Source organism: Mustela nivalis, assembly GCF_964662115.1.
Source record: "Mustela nivalis genome assembly, chromosome: X".
In the NCBI taxonomy this organism is placed as follows: Eukaryota; Metazoa; Chordata; class Mammalia; order Carnivora; family Mustelidae; genus Mustela; species Mustela nivalis.
In genome coordinates, this window is record NC_139040.1 from 65716252 (window position 1) to 65731368 (window position 15117).

At 42.5% G+C, this 15117-nt stretch overlaps 2 protein-coding genes across 2 annotated transcripts in view; one reads left to right on the forward strand and one right to left on the reverse strand.

Moving 5' to 3' along the window:
• The window catches only part of ZDHHC15 (zDHHC palmitoyltransferase 15), a 1212570-nt gene that overhangs the window by 947580 nt on the left and 249873 nt on the right, over window positions 1-15117 (forward strand). The gene's annotated exons all lie outside the window — the stretch shown is intronic.
• SLC16A2 (solute carrier family 16 member 2) overlaps window positions 1-15117 on the reverse strand; it is a 166257-nt gene that overhangs the window by 5843 nt on the left and 145297 nt on the right. Inside the window, exons 2-4 of the mRNA XM_082716042.1 lie at window positions 7642-7786; window positions 3430-3880; window positions 2294-2437 (exon numbers count right to left, since the gene is read on the reverse strand). Of these exons, the coding sequence (XP_082572168.1) occupies window positions 2294-2437; window positions 3430-3880; window positions 7642-7786 (740 nt within the window). The remainder of the gene's footprint in view (window positions 1-2293; window positions 2438-3429; window positions 3881-7641; window positions 7787-15117) is intronic.

The following is a 15117-nucleotide window of genomic DNA, read 5'->3' on the forward strand; positions in this document are numbered from 1 at the left end:
AAGGACCCCATTAACTGATTTTGGTCATCTCAAATTACTACCTATTATATCTAGCTGCCAGTTAACATCCTCCATGAGGCCTTGCCAGTTTAGAAATTAAAATCCCTCTTTTAACTGAGAATTAGACCTCAAAAATTGGCCAGAAGTGAGGTTGTCCTGCAGGATGTCATTTCTTTCTAACAGTCTGTCCAGGGGCTTGACACCAGATATGTGTCTGTCTTTGCCCACAGTGGGAATCATAGGGTCTAGTGGACATCTCTACAGAATCTGAAGTTGTCTACACTCCTTTCTTTCCCCAGGTCTATACTCCTGCTTCTGACCCAGGAAGAAAGTGAGGCAAATTCCTGTGATGGAGTATCTTGAGTAGCTCAAGAAAAAGAAGTTTATCCATGTCTTGTGCTCTCTGCCTGAGACATTTGCTAGCAAGATGAGTTTGGACAAGTCGCTTACCCTTTCTAGGCCTCAGTTCCTCAATTTGTAAAATGAGGGAGTTGGACTACAATTGGTAAAGATATATTTTAGCTATAACATTCTAAGATTATTTCATATTACTCTAAGTGGTAAAAATGGGTCAAGTTATACTGGAAAAGGGGAGAGAAAGTGTTGGGTGGGTAGGGGAAGTGGTCAGCAGAAGCACTGGATCCTAAGTCTAGTTCTGCTTTTGGCTATTTAATGCCTCTACCTCCCTTGGAACTCCCTCTGCACAATAGAAAGCAAAAGCTGCTCGGGCCCTATTTCTCTCCTAGGGACTGTGGTGAGAAATGAGCTATATGGCTAGGCAGGTTTTCCTCAAGATTAAGTCCCGGCCAATTGCTAGCTTACCCTGATTTCCAGCACTGTTAACATCCTGGAGCAGCTGATAATGACAGGCAAGACCAACACGGCTGGCATATGGAAGAGGCTGAAAAAGCCACACATTCTCCTATGCAAAAATCTACTCAGATAAGGCGCTTGCTGATATTTGCCCAGGAATTCAGAATTTCATAACTGGTTTACCTCAATCAGTCTTTTGAGTTGACTCTGGTCAAATCACTTATCTCTGGGACATAAGCTCTGCCATCCATCACTTAGAGTAAAGTGGAATATAAGAAAAGTGCTACATATGAATTCAACTTTGCCATGACTATCTGTATGAGTCTTTTCCTCATTTTCTGTATAATGAGAAGTTGGACTAGATGAACCATAGGGCACCCTTTTGCAAATTTAACACAGAGTTAAACACAACAGAAAACTTTAATCATATTCTTGTCTGAGACATCTGAGAATGTTTAGGAAAACACTTGGGGCTGTCAGAAGACAGAGAAATCCCTACTATGTCAGTGCCCCTATCAGGGCCTCTTGGAAGTGCTTTTAGGGATTTACCAGAAGAGTCAGAACTCAACCAACTTTTTAATGGATTATTTGTGACCACATGTTTTGAGGGGCTGCTATTTCCCTTCCCAGTGTGCTACATTCATGTACCTTCTGGTAAAACCAACTGCAGGAGCGAAAAGCATGAACAAGGTCAGAAAGGCAATACTGCTGCCAGGCAGACAAAGACAGACAATTTGAACAGTAGTCTCAAGCCAGACCAGAGCATAGTTCACACAGAAAGTGGCCCTTCTAGCATCCAGGTGGCTACTGCCCACAATATGAGGCATTTTGATCCTCACCTGTGAAGTGAGATAGGAAAAGCAAGAACTATTCTTATTTCACAAATGAGGAAAGTGAGGCCCATAGAGGGGAAGTAAGGTTGTATTTTCTGGCACTTGTTTTGGTGTCCATCAGGAAGCTAGAATTTGAGAGCCAATGCCTGGTACAAGTAGCTATGGAAGTATACAAGAAGTGAATGACTTGACCTGGACTTAAACACTTGGACACAGAATACTACAGATGCCCAAGGCCTTCCAAGTGAGTATGGGGGAGCAAGGAGATAAGTCCTCAATGCGGACAACACCTAACTCCTGGCCTCAGTTTCCCTATTTTGGATGAAAGAGCCATTATTAATAAATGCTTTCTTTGAAAGTGTTCTTAGAGGTTCCATTTACACACTGATGTCACTGGATCCTCAGTCCATCTTGATGAAGGAGGAAGAACAAGGATGACTGTCTTCAGTTGAAATCAAGGGAAACTGAGGCTCAGAGAATTTGATTGACTTTCTCATGTTGAAGAACAAGCTCATGTCAAAGCCGGGGCCCAGGGCACAGTAATGACACAACCTACCAGTCTATCCCAAAGGCTGGGGGTTACCTAGCATCTGTGGTAGGCTATTCCTCCTATACCACTAGGGTGAGGGAAGGGTGGTCACACTCACCTGCAAGTAGATCTTCTTAAGTCCAGGAATGGAGTCACTGACACGGCCTGACACAAGACGCCCAAGGCCTGAGGTAGCCCCAATACACACCAAGAGCACCCAGGTTTGCTTGATTTCCAAGAACTCCTCCTCGACATACTTCATCTGAGAAGCAGAGCACCAGGACCCCCAGGAACAGGAGAAAGAAAAGGAGTTGACCAGTTAACTGTTTACATTTCCAAAACCCTCTATGGCTTACTTTCCTGAACCATGGCAAGAGCTCCCTCCCCTACAACCCCCTTCTTTTTAGCCACAGCTCCAGAATGAGCTTTCTGGTTGCTTCTAATTGCTTAAAAGGCTTCATATGCCTTGGATCTTCAGATTCTGGGCTTCTGAGAAATAGCTGAGGGGAGTGGGTATCTCTAAGCCTTTTACAAATCCTGGCAGGACAGACTACATACAGCCTTAACAACTAAGAAAATTCAAGGGCTCCCCACAAACCTCCCCATTCCCTGACCCAGAACTGATAGCCTGAGGCAACAGCAGGTCATCAGGGGAGAAGATCCACCAACTCACATAATGCTTCCAGAAGTGTGTTTTAAGAAACATGAGGTCTATGGAAGATAATTACTGGAACTACAACTGACAGTTCTGTGGCAGTAGAATTTGGATGGAGAATGGTTAAACAAAGCTAAATGAATTTCTTTTACTGCTGGATTTTTGGTACATTTAAAAGACTGCAACAATATGAAGCTAGAAAGATTGATTATATGTTGTTTCTTGAACAAATCATTTGACCACAAAGACCAGCATTCCATAGAACACACTCTTAGGAAACCGTATCCTTGGGTCATCTAGGCCAGTCTTCCATCCCAATGATGCTTATCTTCTCCTGAAAACCTATCTAGATTTATCAGCTGGGGGAAGCCCTATTGATAAAGCATGGGCTTTCTCCTAAGGGACTCTACCCTTTTTCCATTGAGGTCTTCCCTTAGTCTGTTCTTTCCCGTTCTGGATCTCTTCAAACACTGTTTGGTCTCTTTTGCCAAATGTCCCAGCTCTGCCCTTTCATAGTCTTCCATCCCTACCTTCTGGACCTAAGGAAGGCTAAAGGCAGCTTCTTGGAGGCAAGGTGCATCCACCCTAGTATTCCTTACCAGGTGTACATACGGAACGAAGTAACCAAGGGCAGCAGCAGCAATCCCGAAGGCCCAGATGCGGTAAGTACGTTGGCGGAATACTCGCATGTTGAAATACTTTCTAAGCTGAGACAGAATGCGTTGGCACAGGGTGCGGACACCTCTCTTGTTTGGGGTGTCCTGGGAACTGGGTAGGAGTGGCCGGTAGGTGAGCGAAAGCAGTGTAAGAATAAACATGAAGGTACTCAGCACCTGGAAGGTTTGGGCGAGCTTGATCTTAGCCCCCAGTGTTTTGATGAGAAGAGGAAATGATATGGAGAAGACGCTACTCCCAGCAGACACCACACCATTGGCCAGACCCAGGCGGCGTTGGAAGTAGTGGCCCAGGATGACGAGAGATGGCTGAAAGGCGAAGGAACAGCCACAACCAAAGAGAATCCCATAGGTGAAATAACGCAGGCTTAGTGAGCTGTGGGAGAAACACCAAGAGCTAATCTCAGCAGCCTGACCAGCAATCCATCTGCCCTCTCCCATCACCCTCCTGAGACCTGCATAACCCCACCATCAACCCACAACCCCACTTACCACTGACCCTCAGAACAGACAAAGAACAGGACTTTCTTATCCCTATTTTGCAGAGGAGGGAACAGAGACTCAGAGAAGTAATCTACCCAATGTAGCATAGCTGGGGATCAACAAAGCTTGCACTTGACTCTAGTTCTGCATGACATTAGTTTGAATCATAGTACCCCATCAAAGAGAATTGTTCAAAAGAATGCCAGAACCAACCTATGCAATGGCTAGAGAAGAGACTACAAGGAGTACGTCTTAGAAAAGTTTCACCCAACTGCTCACCTAGACACCATGGGTAGGCTGGTAGCCAAAGCTTTATCCCAAGTAATAACAAAGGTCTGCAAGGAGCAAAGATCTTCGAAGGTCAAGATCCTCCATGGAACTCTACTATCTTTCTCTATGCTCAGGGCCATTCATATTTCAGAAAATGGCTGGTGGTTTCCCAAGAAACCTCATCCCCAGCCCTATCCAAGTTCTGGATACCCTTTTCCTCCAGATCTTAGATGATCTATCTCCCTGGGGATCTGAAGTAAGGATTCCCTTTAACTTCCCAGAGCCTAGTTCCTGTTGCTGGACATGTTATGGCTTAGCCTCCCAGAGTAGGCTGGCTGCTTGATGGGAAGTGGAGCCTCAAAGAAATTGTGGGTTTGGCAAAGTAAGACAGGTTCTGGCTTAAAACTCTCAAGTTCTTCTGTGGCCATAAGCCTCTGTAACAGGAGGCAAAGTGTCAAAAGAGAAAAGGCCATGGGAAGGTCAGCTTGGCCAGCCAACTGCCCTTCGAAAACATTGGCACAACCTAGTGAAGAATTTTGTTTTCTTCTTGAAGCTTCCATGTATTTTGCAATAGTTCTTATCTGACCACTTAATTAACTAATACACTCCATGGTCAGGCAGTTGCTCTCCATAGATGGACCCAGTCGTCATACAGAAAAGGATTAGGCCTCTGCTATAGAGATGATGTGGTGTTAGCACTCATAATTCTAAGACAACTATATCACCTGATCTTTATTTTTATTTAAGTGTTTATTTAAATTCCAGTTAGTTAACACACAGTGTAATATTAGTTACAGGTGTACAATACAGTGATTCAACATTGCCATACAATACCTGGTGCTCATCCCAGCAAGCATACTCCTTAATCCCCATCACTCATTTAACCAATCCCCCAACCCACTTCTCTGGTAATAATCAGTTTATTCTCCATAGTTAAGAGTCTGATTTATGATTTTCCTCTCTCTCCCCCCCATATTTATCCGTTTTGTTTCTTAAATTTGACATATGACTGAACTCATATAGTATTTTTCTTTCTCTGACTGACTTTCTCTGACTTTCTCTCACTTAGCATAATACTTTCTAGCTCAGTCAGTATTGTTACAAATGGCAAGATTGTTTTTCATCTGCTTACAGTCACTGGATATGAGCAAAAGCTTTAGTTTTAAAAGGGTTGCCTCCAAAAATCTTAAAAAAAAAAAATGTATACTCTTTACTTCGAAGTCTTTTGGAAATCTAAAATATGACTTTCTATGGTTTGTGTCTCCATATTGCTTTATTGCCAGTTAAAACAAATCCACATGCTTTGATTCAAAGGTAATAAATTCCTCTTATTTGGAAAGAAAAAAAAAAGGGTTGCCTCCACTTAGATCAATCACGTAGTTAAGCCACTGCTCCTCTTCTGTCAGATTTTTTAGGATTGGCCTGGTCTGGGGACCTTGTCTAGGGAGAGGAGTTAGGAAGGTCTAAGGGAGACCTTCAAGGAGAGGTCGAGTCGGGGCAAAGCACGAGATTTAATTCAGGGTGCTGTGTGGTAGATTATTTCTGGTGGGGCCTCAAGACAGGAAGCCCCTGCATATGCTTGCCATGGCTTCCCCTGCCCTGCCTACATTCTGTTCCATCTCATGCCATCTAAAGGAACTCAGACCCCTGATTCAGAAAACAAAAAGGATGACTTATAGCTCTAGCCACAAGCAGAACCATTTTTTCACTGGACATGAAGCCATCCAGAAAGTTTCTTGGCTTTAAAGTTGTTCTTACAGAAAAGGCAAAAGGGGTAGGGAAGGGTTTAGGGGCTGGAGAACAGAACACCTACTCCATTGTGCCTAAAGAAGAGTGCCAGAAAAAAATACATCTGAGCTCCTTCCCCTTCTGTAACTGAACTGATGTGTACTGGAAGAGAAATGGGATCCGTATGTTGCTAATTTGTTTATACTTTGCTCTGCTAGCATTAAAAAAATAGGGCTCTGCTGTGTAGTGCTGAGACTGGATCCACTTTTGAGGCCTAGCTCCTTCCCTCAAGGGACCAGTCACCAGCTTGCTTAGAGCAAATGAGGCCAACCACCAAAGGGATCCTGAAAGGGTAGGGAGAGGGGTTCCTGCCATAGGAAGGTTGAGCACATTCCAAGCAGGGCATGGTTTTCCCCTCCACTGTCCCAGTTGGATGGGACCAAGCCAATAAATCATTGTAGGCCATATCCAAGCTCTGCTGGAGGGTAGGCTGGGTAGCCAGAAATACTCAAGTCATAAAGAAATCTGGCCCAATTGTGGCAGAACCCAGTTATCACAGGGCCCAATTGTGGCAGAACCCAGTTATCATTCTCCACTGTTAGTGGAAACATAAGCCTATAGAGTATAACCATAGTCCTTCTCTGGTGAGCCAAGATCAGAAAGCAAGTCCCTGACAAGTTAGCCATGTCTCTAGGCAAGCATTCTTATACACCAGCGCAGACAGATTGGAAGTGGGAGGTATAAAAACTTCCAAAGTGTCTTTGGCAGAAAGTCAACAGACTTCATCTTCCTCAGGCCATGGTGGGGGGTTTTTATATCTCTCTCTCTCTGCAGACATACTTCAGTGTTGGCAGAAAGAAACCAGAGAATGAATTTATAACCTGCTTCTTGCCTGAAACTACCAAGTTTTGAAAGTAGGACCAACTGGACCAGAGTTTGAGGTTAGCCTAGGCCTAGCTGGGTAGCTGGGTGCCAGGTCTGGAGCCCCAGTGGGGGATGCTGCTAAATATCCCTTCTCATTCCCAAGACATGATTTTTTTTTTGTTCCCAAATTATCCATATATTGGCAGCCAGAAATATCTGGAAAGGAGCCAGAAATGCTAAATGGCCTTGGGTTCAACTGACTTCTTTTTTCAATATAAGATTCCCTCAGGAATCCTATAAGGTAGGTGTTTCACATGGATTCACTCCAGAAGCTCATTCCTAGGAAGGCAAGCGAGGTCATGAGTTTTGTGGCATATTGAAGGGGAATAGAATGGCAGAGCTGGAAGACAACTGAAAAGACCATCTAGTCTAATTGCCTCATGTTATAGATATAGGAACTGAGGCCCAGATAGGGGAATGTTACTCATCATTGGCCATAGCCATTTAGTGGCCAAAACTGGAGTTAGGCCCAGCTTTATGAATTTACAAGTTTAGCCTTCTCCCACCACTTTGGAACTCTTCAGTCCTCTTTGGGGATATTGTATACCAATGTGTCCTGGAAACCCTACTTAGATGAATCTCATTGGACAATGATTCTCAGGAGCAGAGTTTTTGAGGACCCTACATGGACAGGGCCACAGTGGATTCTGCAATGGGAAGTGTCCCTACATGATGTTCAGAATGAAGCCAACCTTCAGCCTTGGGCAAATGGCCAGCAACTCCTAGCCTTACCTGGTAAAGGAGCTGGTATGGAGGCCTATGAAAGCGACAGCAGCCCCTGCAGTTGCTGTGATTCGGCAGCCCAAACGATCAGTGAATATACTCACAATGGGTGAACAGAAGAAGATCATGCCCATTGAGAGTGCTCCTACCCATGCTGCAGAGAAAAGAAGCACAAAGACAACTTAGCTTAATGTGATACAGTTGGTATCTCAGTTCTTCTTCTCTGGCCTTTCACAGGGGACATTGCATTGGCCTCACTGTCATCCCGCTAGTCCCTAATGGTCAGAGAGGTTAGGTGGCTTCCATGGCACTTGTAGCAGAGCAATATGAGAACCAGTAGTTTAGTTAATAAGCACACCTAGAACTGCAGAGCTGGGGTAGGGAACCTTTAGAGATCAAGTCTATGATGGGATCTTCTAGCTACTCATCACATGGGTGTACAACATTTCTCAGCTACTTTGGCTGTTTGGTATGACCATATGACTGAATTCTGACCAATAGTAAGTGTGTTAAAGTAATACACACTACTTCCAGTCCAGGACCATAAGAAACTTCCATGAGATTTCTGCTTTCCTGTGAGCTACAACTAAAAGTGACCTTGCAAGCCATGTATTAAGACTGGTAGAACTACCATCAGTTCTGTTTGGGCCCCTAGGTAACTACATGAAGCAAATTTCCCTCTCCAATCTGGAACACCTTCCCTGAACACTGCATAAAAAATAAATTTCTTTTTTTAAATTTAAATTCATTATTAGTTTCAGAGGTAGAGTTTAGTGATTCATCAGTTGCATATAATGCCCAGTGCTTATTGCATAAAGTGCTTTCCTTAATGTCCATCACCCAGTTACCCCATCCCCCTACCCACCTCCCCTCCAGCAACCCTCACTTTGTTTCCAATAATTAGGAGTCCTTTCAAGCTTCTTGTCCTTCAAGTCACTGAATTTTTTTTTAAAGATTTTTATTTATTTATTTGACAGAGAGAAATCACAAGTAGATGGAGAGGCAGGCAGAGAGAGAGAGAGAGGGAAGCAGGCTCTCCACTGAGCAGAGAGCCCGATGCGGGACTCAATCCCAGGACTCTGAGATCATGACCTGAGCTGAAGGCAGCGGCTTAACCCACTGAGCCACCCAGGCGCCCAAGTCACTGAATTTTTAAGGGCCCTTCGTTACAGCAGTTAAACCAACATAAACTAAAACAAAGAGATTCCTCCATTATCGTTTTACTCATAAAGAAACAGGTCCAGAAATGTGAAGGGACTTACCAAAGATCACACAGCAAGTTAGTGGCAGAGCTGGGACTCAAACCCAACTCTTCATATTCCTAGTCCAAAGTTCATTGTATTATGTCTTCTATTTGGATGAATGAAGCTTTCCATAATTGAAGGTGTGCAAGCAGATGCTAGATATAAAACAGGGGATTCAAGAATCGGGATCAGATTTGGACTAGCCAACACTTTAGGCCCTTCCAGGCATGCTAAGCCAGAGTTATAGTCTTAAGCATGTTCTACCTGGTTTCAGGGCCAAGGAGCATGGGAGTTAATTAAGCCTTCGAGGGCTAGTGTAAAGTTTGTGTTGGCCACTGGAACAGTCCAGCAAAGATATAAAGACTAAAAAGCAGGGAAGTCCACAGACAAAAGGACTCCCAGAATTGTATGAGGACATAAGGCAGATTTAGGAGCCGCCCAGAGATTTCTAAGGGCACTTCACAAGAGGTCATGCGACCCTCATGCTGAAATCCTTCATCAGGGCCTATGTTTAGCAAATCCTAGACTCTAAACTCAAATAAGAAGAGTTTTTCTGTTTATAAAAGTTCTCTTTTTTTAGGAGTCAAGATGGCAGAGAAATAGCAGGCTGAGACTACTTCAGCTAGCCAGAGATCAGCTAGATAGCTTATCTAAAGATTGCAAACACCTGCAAATCCATCGGCAGATCGAAGAGAAGAAGAACAGCAATTCTGGAAACAGAAAAACAATCACTTTCTGAAAGGTAGGACCGGCGGAGAAGTGAATCCAAACCGACGGGAAGATAGACCCCGGGTGGAGGGGCCGGCTCCTGGCAAGCGGTGGAGCAACAGCGCACAAAATCAGGACATTTAAAAGTCTGTTCCGCTGAGGGACATCGCTCCAGAGGCTACCTGGGGCAAAGCCCACGTGGGGTCAGCGTGGCCTCAGGTCCCGCAGGGTCACAGAAGGATCAGGGGTGTCTGAGTGTCGCAGAGCTTGCGGGTATTGGAACGGGAAAGCCGGCTACAGAGACAGAGCCAACAGTAAGCTCACAGCTCAGTGTTACCTTGAACCGGTCGCAGGCTCGGTGAGCTCGGAGCGCGGCCAGAGGTCAGGCAGACGGGAGTGACTGAGCACTGATCTCTGAGGACACACTGGGGAGTGGGGCCCTGGACTCTCGGCTCCTCCGGGCCAGAGACCAGGAGGCCGCCATTTGTATTCCCATCCTCCGGAACTCTACGGAAAGCGCTCAGGGAACAAAAGCTCCTGAAAGCAAACCCCAGAGGATTACACACCCCGGCCCCTGATAAGGGCGGTGCAATTCCGCCTGGGGCAAAGACACTTGAGAATCACTACAACAGGCCCCTCCCCCAGAAGATCAACAAGAAATCCAGCCGAGACCAAGTTCACCTACCAAGGAGTGCAGTTTCAATTCCAAGGAGAGCAGCAGAATGCCAGAGGAGGAGAAAGCAAAGCATGGAACTCATGGCTTTTTACCTGTGATTTTTTTTTTTTACTCTTGCAGTTAATTTAATTTTTTTCTTTTTCATTTTTTGTTTTTTTTCTCGCCTTCTGGTAAAATTTTTTTTAACTTTTACATTTTTCTTTTTTAACGTTTTTTAACTAGTTTATCGAATATATATTTTTTCTTTTTTATATTTTTCTTATTTGTTTTCTTTTTTTTAATTCTTTTCTTTTTTTTTTCTTTTTTCTTTTTTTTTCTTTCTTCCTTTTTGAACCTCTTTTAATCCCCTTTCTCCCCTGTAACGATTTGGGATCTCTACTAATTTGGTTAAAGCATATTTTCCTGGGGTTGTTGCCACCCTTTTAGTATTTTACTTGCTCCTTCATATACTCTTATCTGGACAAAATGACAAGACGGAAAAATTCAACACAAAAAAAAGAACAAGAGGCAGTACCGAAGGCTAGGGACCTAATCAATACAGACATTGGTAATATGTCAGATCTAGAGTTCAGAATGACAATTCTCAAGGTTCTATCCAGGCTAGAAAAAGGGATGGAAGATATTAGAGAAACCCTCTCGAGAGATATATAAGCCCTTTCTGGAGAAATAAAAGAACTAAAATCTAACCAAGTTGAAATAAAAAAAAGCTATTAATGAGGTGCAATAAAAAATGGAGGCTCTCACTGCTAGGATAAATGAGGCAGAAGAAAGAATTAGTGATATAGAAGACCAAATGACAGAGAATGAAGAAGCTGAGCAAAAGAGGGACAAACAGCTACTGGACCACGAGGGGAGAATTCGAGAGATAAGTGACACCATAAGACGAAACAACATTAGAATAATTGGGATTCCAGAAGAAGAAGAAAGAGAGAGGGGAGCAGAAGGTATACTGGATAGAATTATTGGGGAGAATTTCCCCAATATGGCAAAGGGAACGAGCATCAAAATTAAGGAGGTTCAGAGAACGCCCCTCAAAATCAATAAGAATAGGCGCACACCCCATCACCTAATAGTAAAATTTTCAAGTCTTAGTGACAAAGAGAAAATCTTGAAAGCACCCCGGGAAAAGAAGTCTGTAACATACAATGGTAAAAATATTAGATTGGCAGCTGACTTATCCACAGAGACCTGGCAGGCCAGAAAGAGCTGGCATAATATTTTCAGAGCACTAAACGAGAAAAAAATGCAGCCAAGAATACTATATCCAGCTAGGCTATCATTGAAAATAGAAGGAGAGATTAAAAGCTTCCAGGACAAACAAAAACTGAAAGAATTTGCAAATACCAAACCAGCTCTACAGGAAATATGGAAAGGGTCCTCTAAGCAAAGAGAGAGCCTACAAGTGGTGGATCAGTAAGGAACAGAGACCATATACAGTAACAGTCACCTTACAGGAAATACAATGGCACTAAATTCATATCTCTCAATAGTTACCGTGAATGTTAATGGGCTAAATGCCCCTGTCAAAAGACACAGGGTATCAGAATGGATAAAAAAACAAAACCCATCTATATGTTGCCTCCAAGAAACTCATTTTAAGCCCGAAGACATCTCCAGATTTAAAGAGAGGGGGTGGAAAAGTATTTACCATGCTAATGGACATCAGAAGAAAGCAGGAGTGGCAATCCTTATATCAGATCAATTAGATTTTAAGCCAAAGACTATAATAAGAGATGAGGAAGGACACTATATCATACTCAAAGGGTCTGTCCAACAAGAAGATTTAACAATTTTAAATATCTATGCCCCCAACGTGGGAGCAGCCAACTATATAAACCAATTAATAACAAAATGAAAGAAACACATCAACAATAATACAATAATAGTAGGGGACTTTAACACTTTCCTCACTGAGATGGACAGATCATCCAAGCAAAAGATCAGCAAGGAAATAAAGGCCTTAAATGACACACTGGACCAGATGGACATCACAGATATATTCAGAACATTTCATCCCAAAGCAACAGAATACACATTCTTCTCTAGTGCACATGGAACATTCTCCAGAATAGATCACATCCTCGGTCCTAAATCAGGACTCAACCGGTATCAAAAGATTGGGATCATTCCCTGACTATTTTGAGACCACAATGCTCTAAAGCTAGAACTCAACCACAAAAGGAAGTTTGGAAAGAACCCAAATACATGGAGACTAAACAGCATCCTTCTAAAGAATGAATGGGTCAACCGGGAAATTAAAGAAGAATTGAAAAAAATCATGGAAACAAATGATAATGAAAATACAACGGTTCAAAATCTGTGGGACACAACAAAGGCAGTCCTGAGAGGAAAATATATAGCGGTACAAGCCTTTCTGAAGAAACAAGAAAGGTCTCAGGTACACAACCTAACCCTACACCTAAAGGAGCTGGAGAAAGAAGAAGTATGAAACGCTAAGCCCAGCAGCAGAAGAGAAATCATAAAGATCAGAGCAGAAATCAATGATATAGAAAGCAAAAAGACAATAGATCAAATCAATGAAACTAGGAACTGGTTCTTTGAAAGAATTAATAAAATTGATAAACCCCTGGCCCGACTTATCAAAAAGAAAAGAGAAAGGACCCAAATAAATAAAATCATGAATGAAAGATGAGAGATCACAACTAACACCAAAGAAATACAAACTATTAGAAGAACATACTATGAGCAACTCTACGCCAATAAATTTGACAATCTGGAAGAAATGGATGCATTCCTAGAAACATATAAACTACCACAACTGAACCAGGAAGAAATAGAAAGCCTGAACAGACCCATAACCAGTAAGGAGATTGAAACAGTCATTAAAAATCTCCAAACAAACAAAAGCCCAGGGCCAGACGGCTTCCTGGGGGAATTCTACCAAACATTTAAAGAAGAACTAATTCCTATTCTCCTGAACCTGTTACAAAAAATAGCAATGGTAGGAAAACTTCCAAACTCATTTTATGAGGCCAGCATTACCTTGATCCCAAAACCAGACAAGGAGCCCATCAAAAAAGAGAGCTATAGACCAATATCCTTGATGAACACAGATGCGAAAATTCTCACCAAAATACTAGCCAATAGGATTCAACAGTACATTAAAAGGATTATTCACCACGACCAAGTGGGATTTATTCCAGGGCTGCAAGGTTGGTTCAACATCCGCAAATCAGGCAATGTGATACAACACATGAATAAAAGAAAGAACAAGAACCATATGATACTCTCAATAGATGCTGAAAAAGCATTTGACAAAGTACAGCATCCCTTCCTGATCAAAATTCTTCAAAGTGTGGGGATAGAGGGCACATACCTCAATATCATCAAAGCCATCTATGAAAAACCCACCGCAAATATCATTCTCAATGGAGAAAAACTGAAAGCTTTTCTGCTAAGGTCAGGAACACGGCAGGGATGTCCATTATCACCACTGCTATTCAACATAGTACTAGAAGACCTAGCCTCAGCAATCAGATAACAAAAGGAAATTAAAGGCATCCAAATCGGCAAAGAAGAAGTCAAATTATCACTCTTTGCAGATGATATGATACTATATGTGGAAAACCCAAAAGACTCCACTCCAAAACTGCTAGAACTTATACAGAAATTCAGTAATGTGTCAGGATATAAAATCAATGCACAGAAATCAGTTGCATTTGTCCACACCAACAGCAAGACTGAAGAAAGAGAAATTAAGGAGTCCATCCCATTTACAATTGCACACAAAACCATAAGATACCTAGGAATAAACCTAACCAAAGAGGCACAGAATCTATATGCAGAAAACTATAAAGTACTCATGAAAGAAATTGAGGAAGACACAAAGAAATGGAAAAATGTTTCATGCTCCTGGATTGGAAGAATAAATATTTTGAAAATGGCTATGCTACCTAAAGCAATCTACACATTTAATGCAATTTCTATCAAAGTACCACCCATCTTTTTCAAAGAAATGGAACAAATAATTCTAAAATTTATATGGAACCAGAAAAGACCTCAAATAGCCAAAGGGATATTGCAAAAGAAAGCCAACGTTGGTGGCATCACAATTCCGGACTTCAAGCTCTATTACAAAGCTGTCATCATCAAGACAGCATGGTATTGGCACAAAACCGACACATAGATCAATGGAACAGATAGGGAGCCCAGAAATAGACCCTCCACTCTATGGTCAACTAATTTTCGACAAAGCAGGAAAGGATGTCCAATGGAAAAAAGACAGCCTCTTCAATAAATGGTGCTGGGAAAATTGGACAGCCACATACAGAAAAATGAAATTGGACCATTTCCTTACAGTACACACAAAAATAGACTCAAAACGGATGAAGGACCTCAATGTGCGGGGGAATCCATCAAAATCTTTGAGGAGAACACAGGCAGCAACCTCTTTGACCTCAGCCACAGCAACATCTTCCTAGGAAAAACGCAAAAGGCAAGGGAAGCAAGGGAAAAATTGAACTATTGGGATTTCATCAAGATCAAAAACTTTTGCACAGCAAAGGAAACAGTTAACAAAACCAAAAGAAAACTGACAGATTGGGAGAAGATATTTGCAAACGACATATCAGATAAAGGGCTAGTGTCAAAAATCTATAAAGAACTTAGCAAACTCAACACCCAAAGAACAAATAATCCAATGAAAAAATGGGCAGAGGACATGAACAGACATTTCTGCAAAGAAGACAGCCAGATGGCCAACAGACACATCAAAAAGTGCTCCATATCACTCGGCATCAGGGAAAAATAAGTGAAACAAGATGGGATGGGAGGGAGACAAACCATAAGTGACTCTTAATCTCACCAAACAAACTGAAGGTTGCTGGGGGGAGGGGG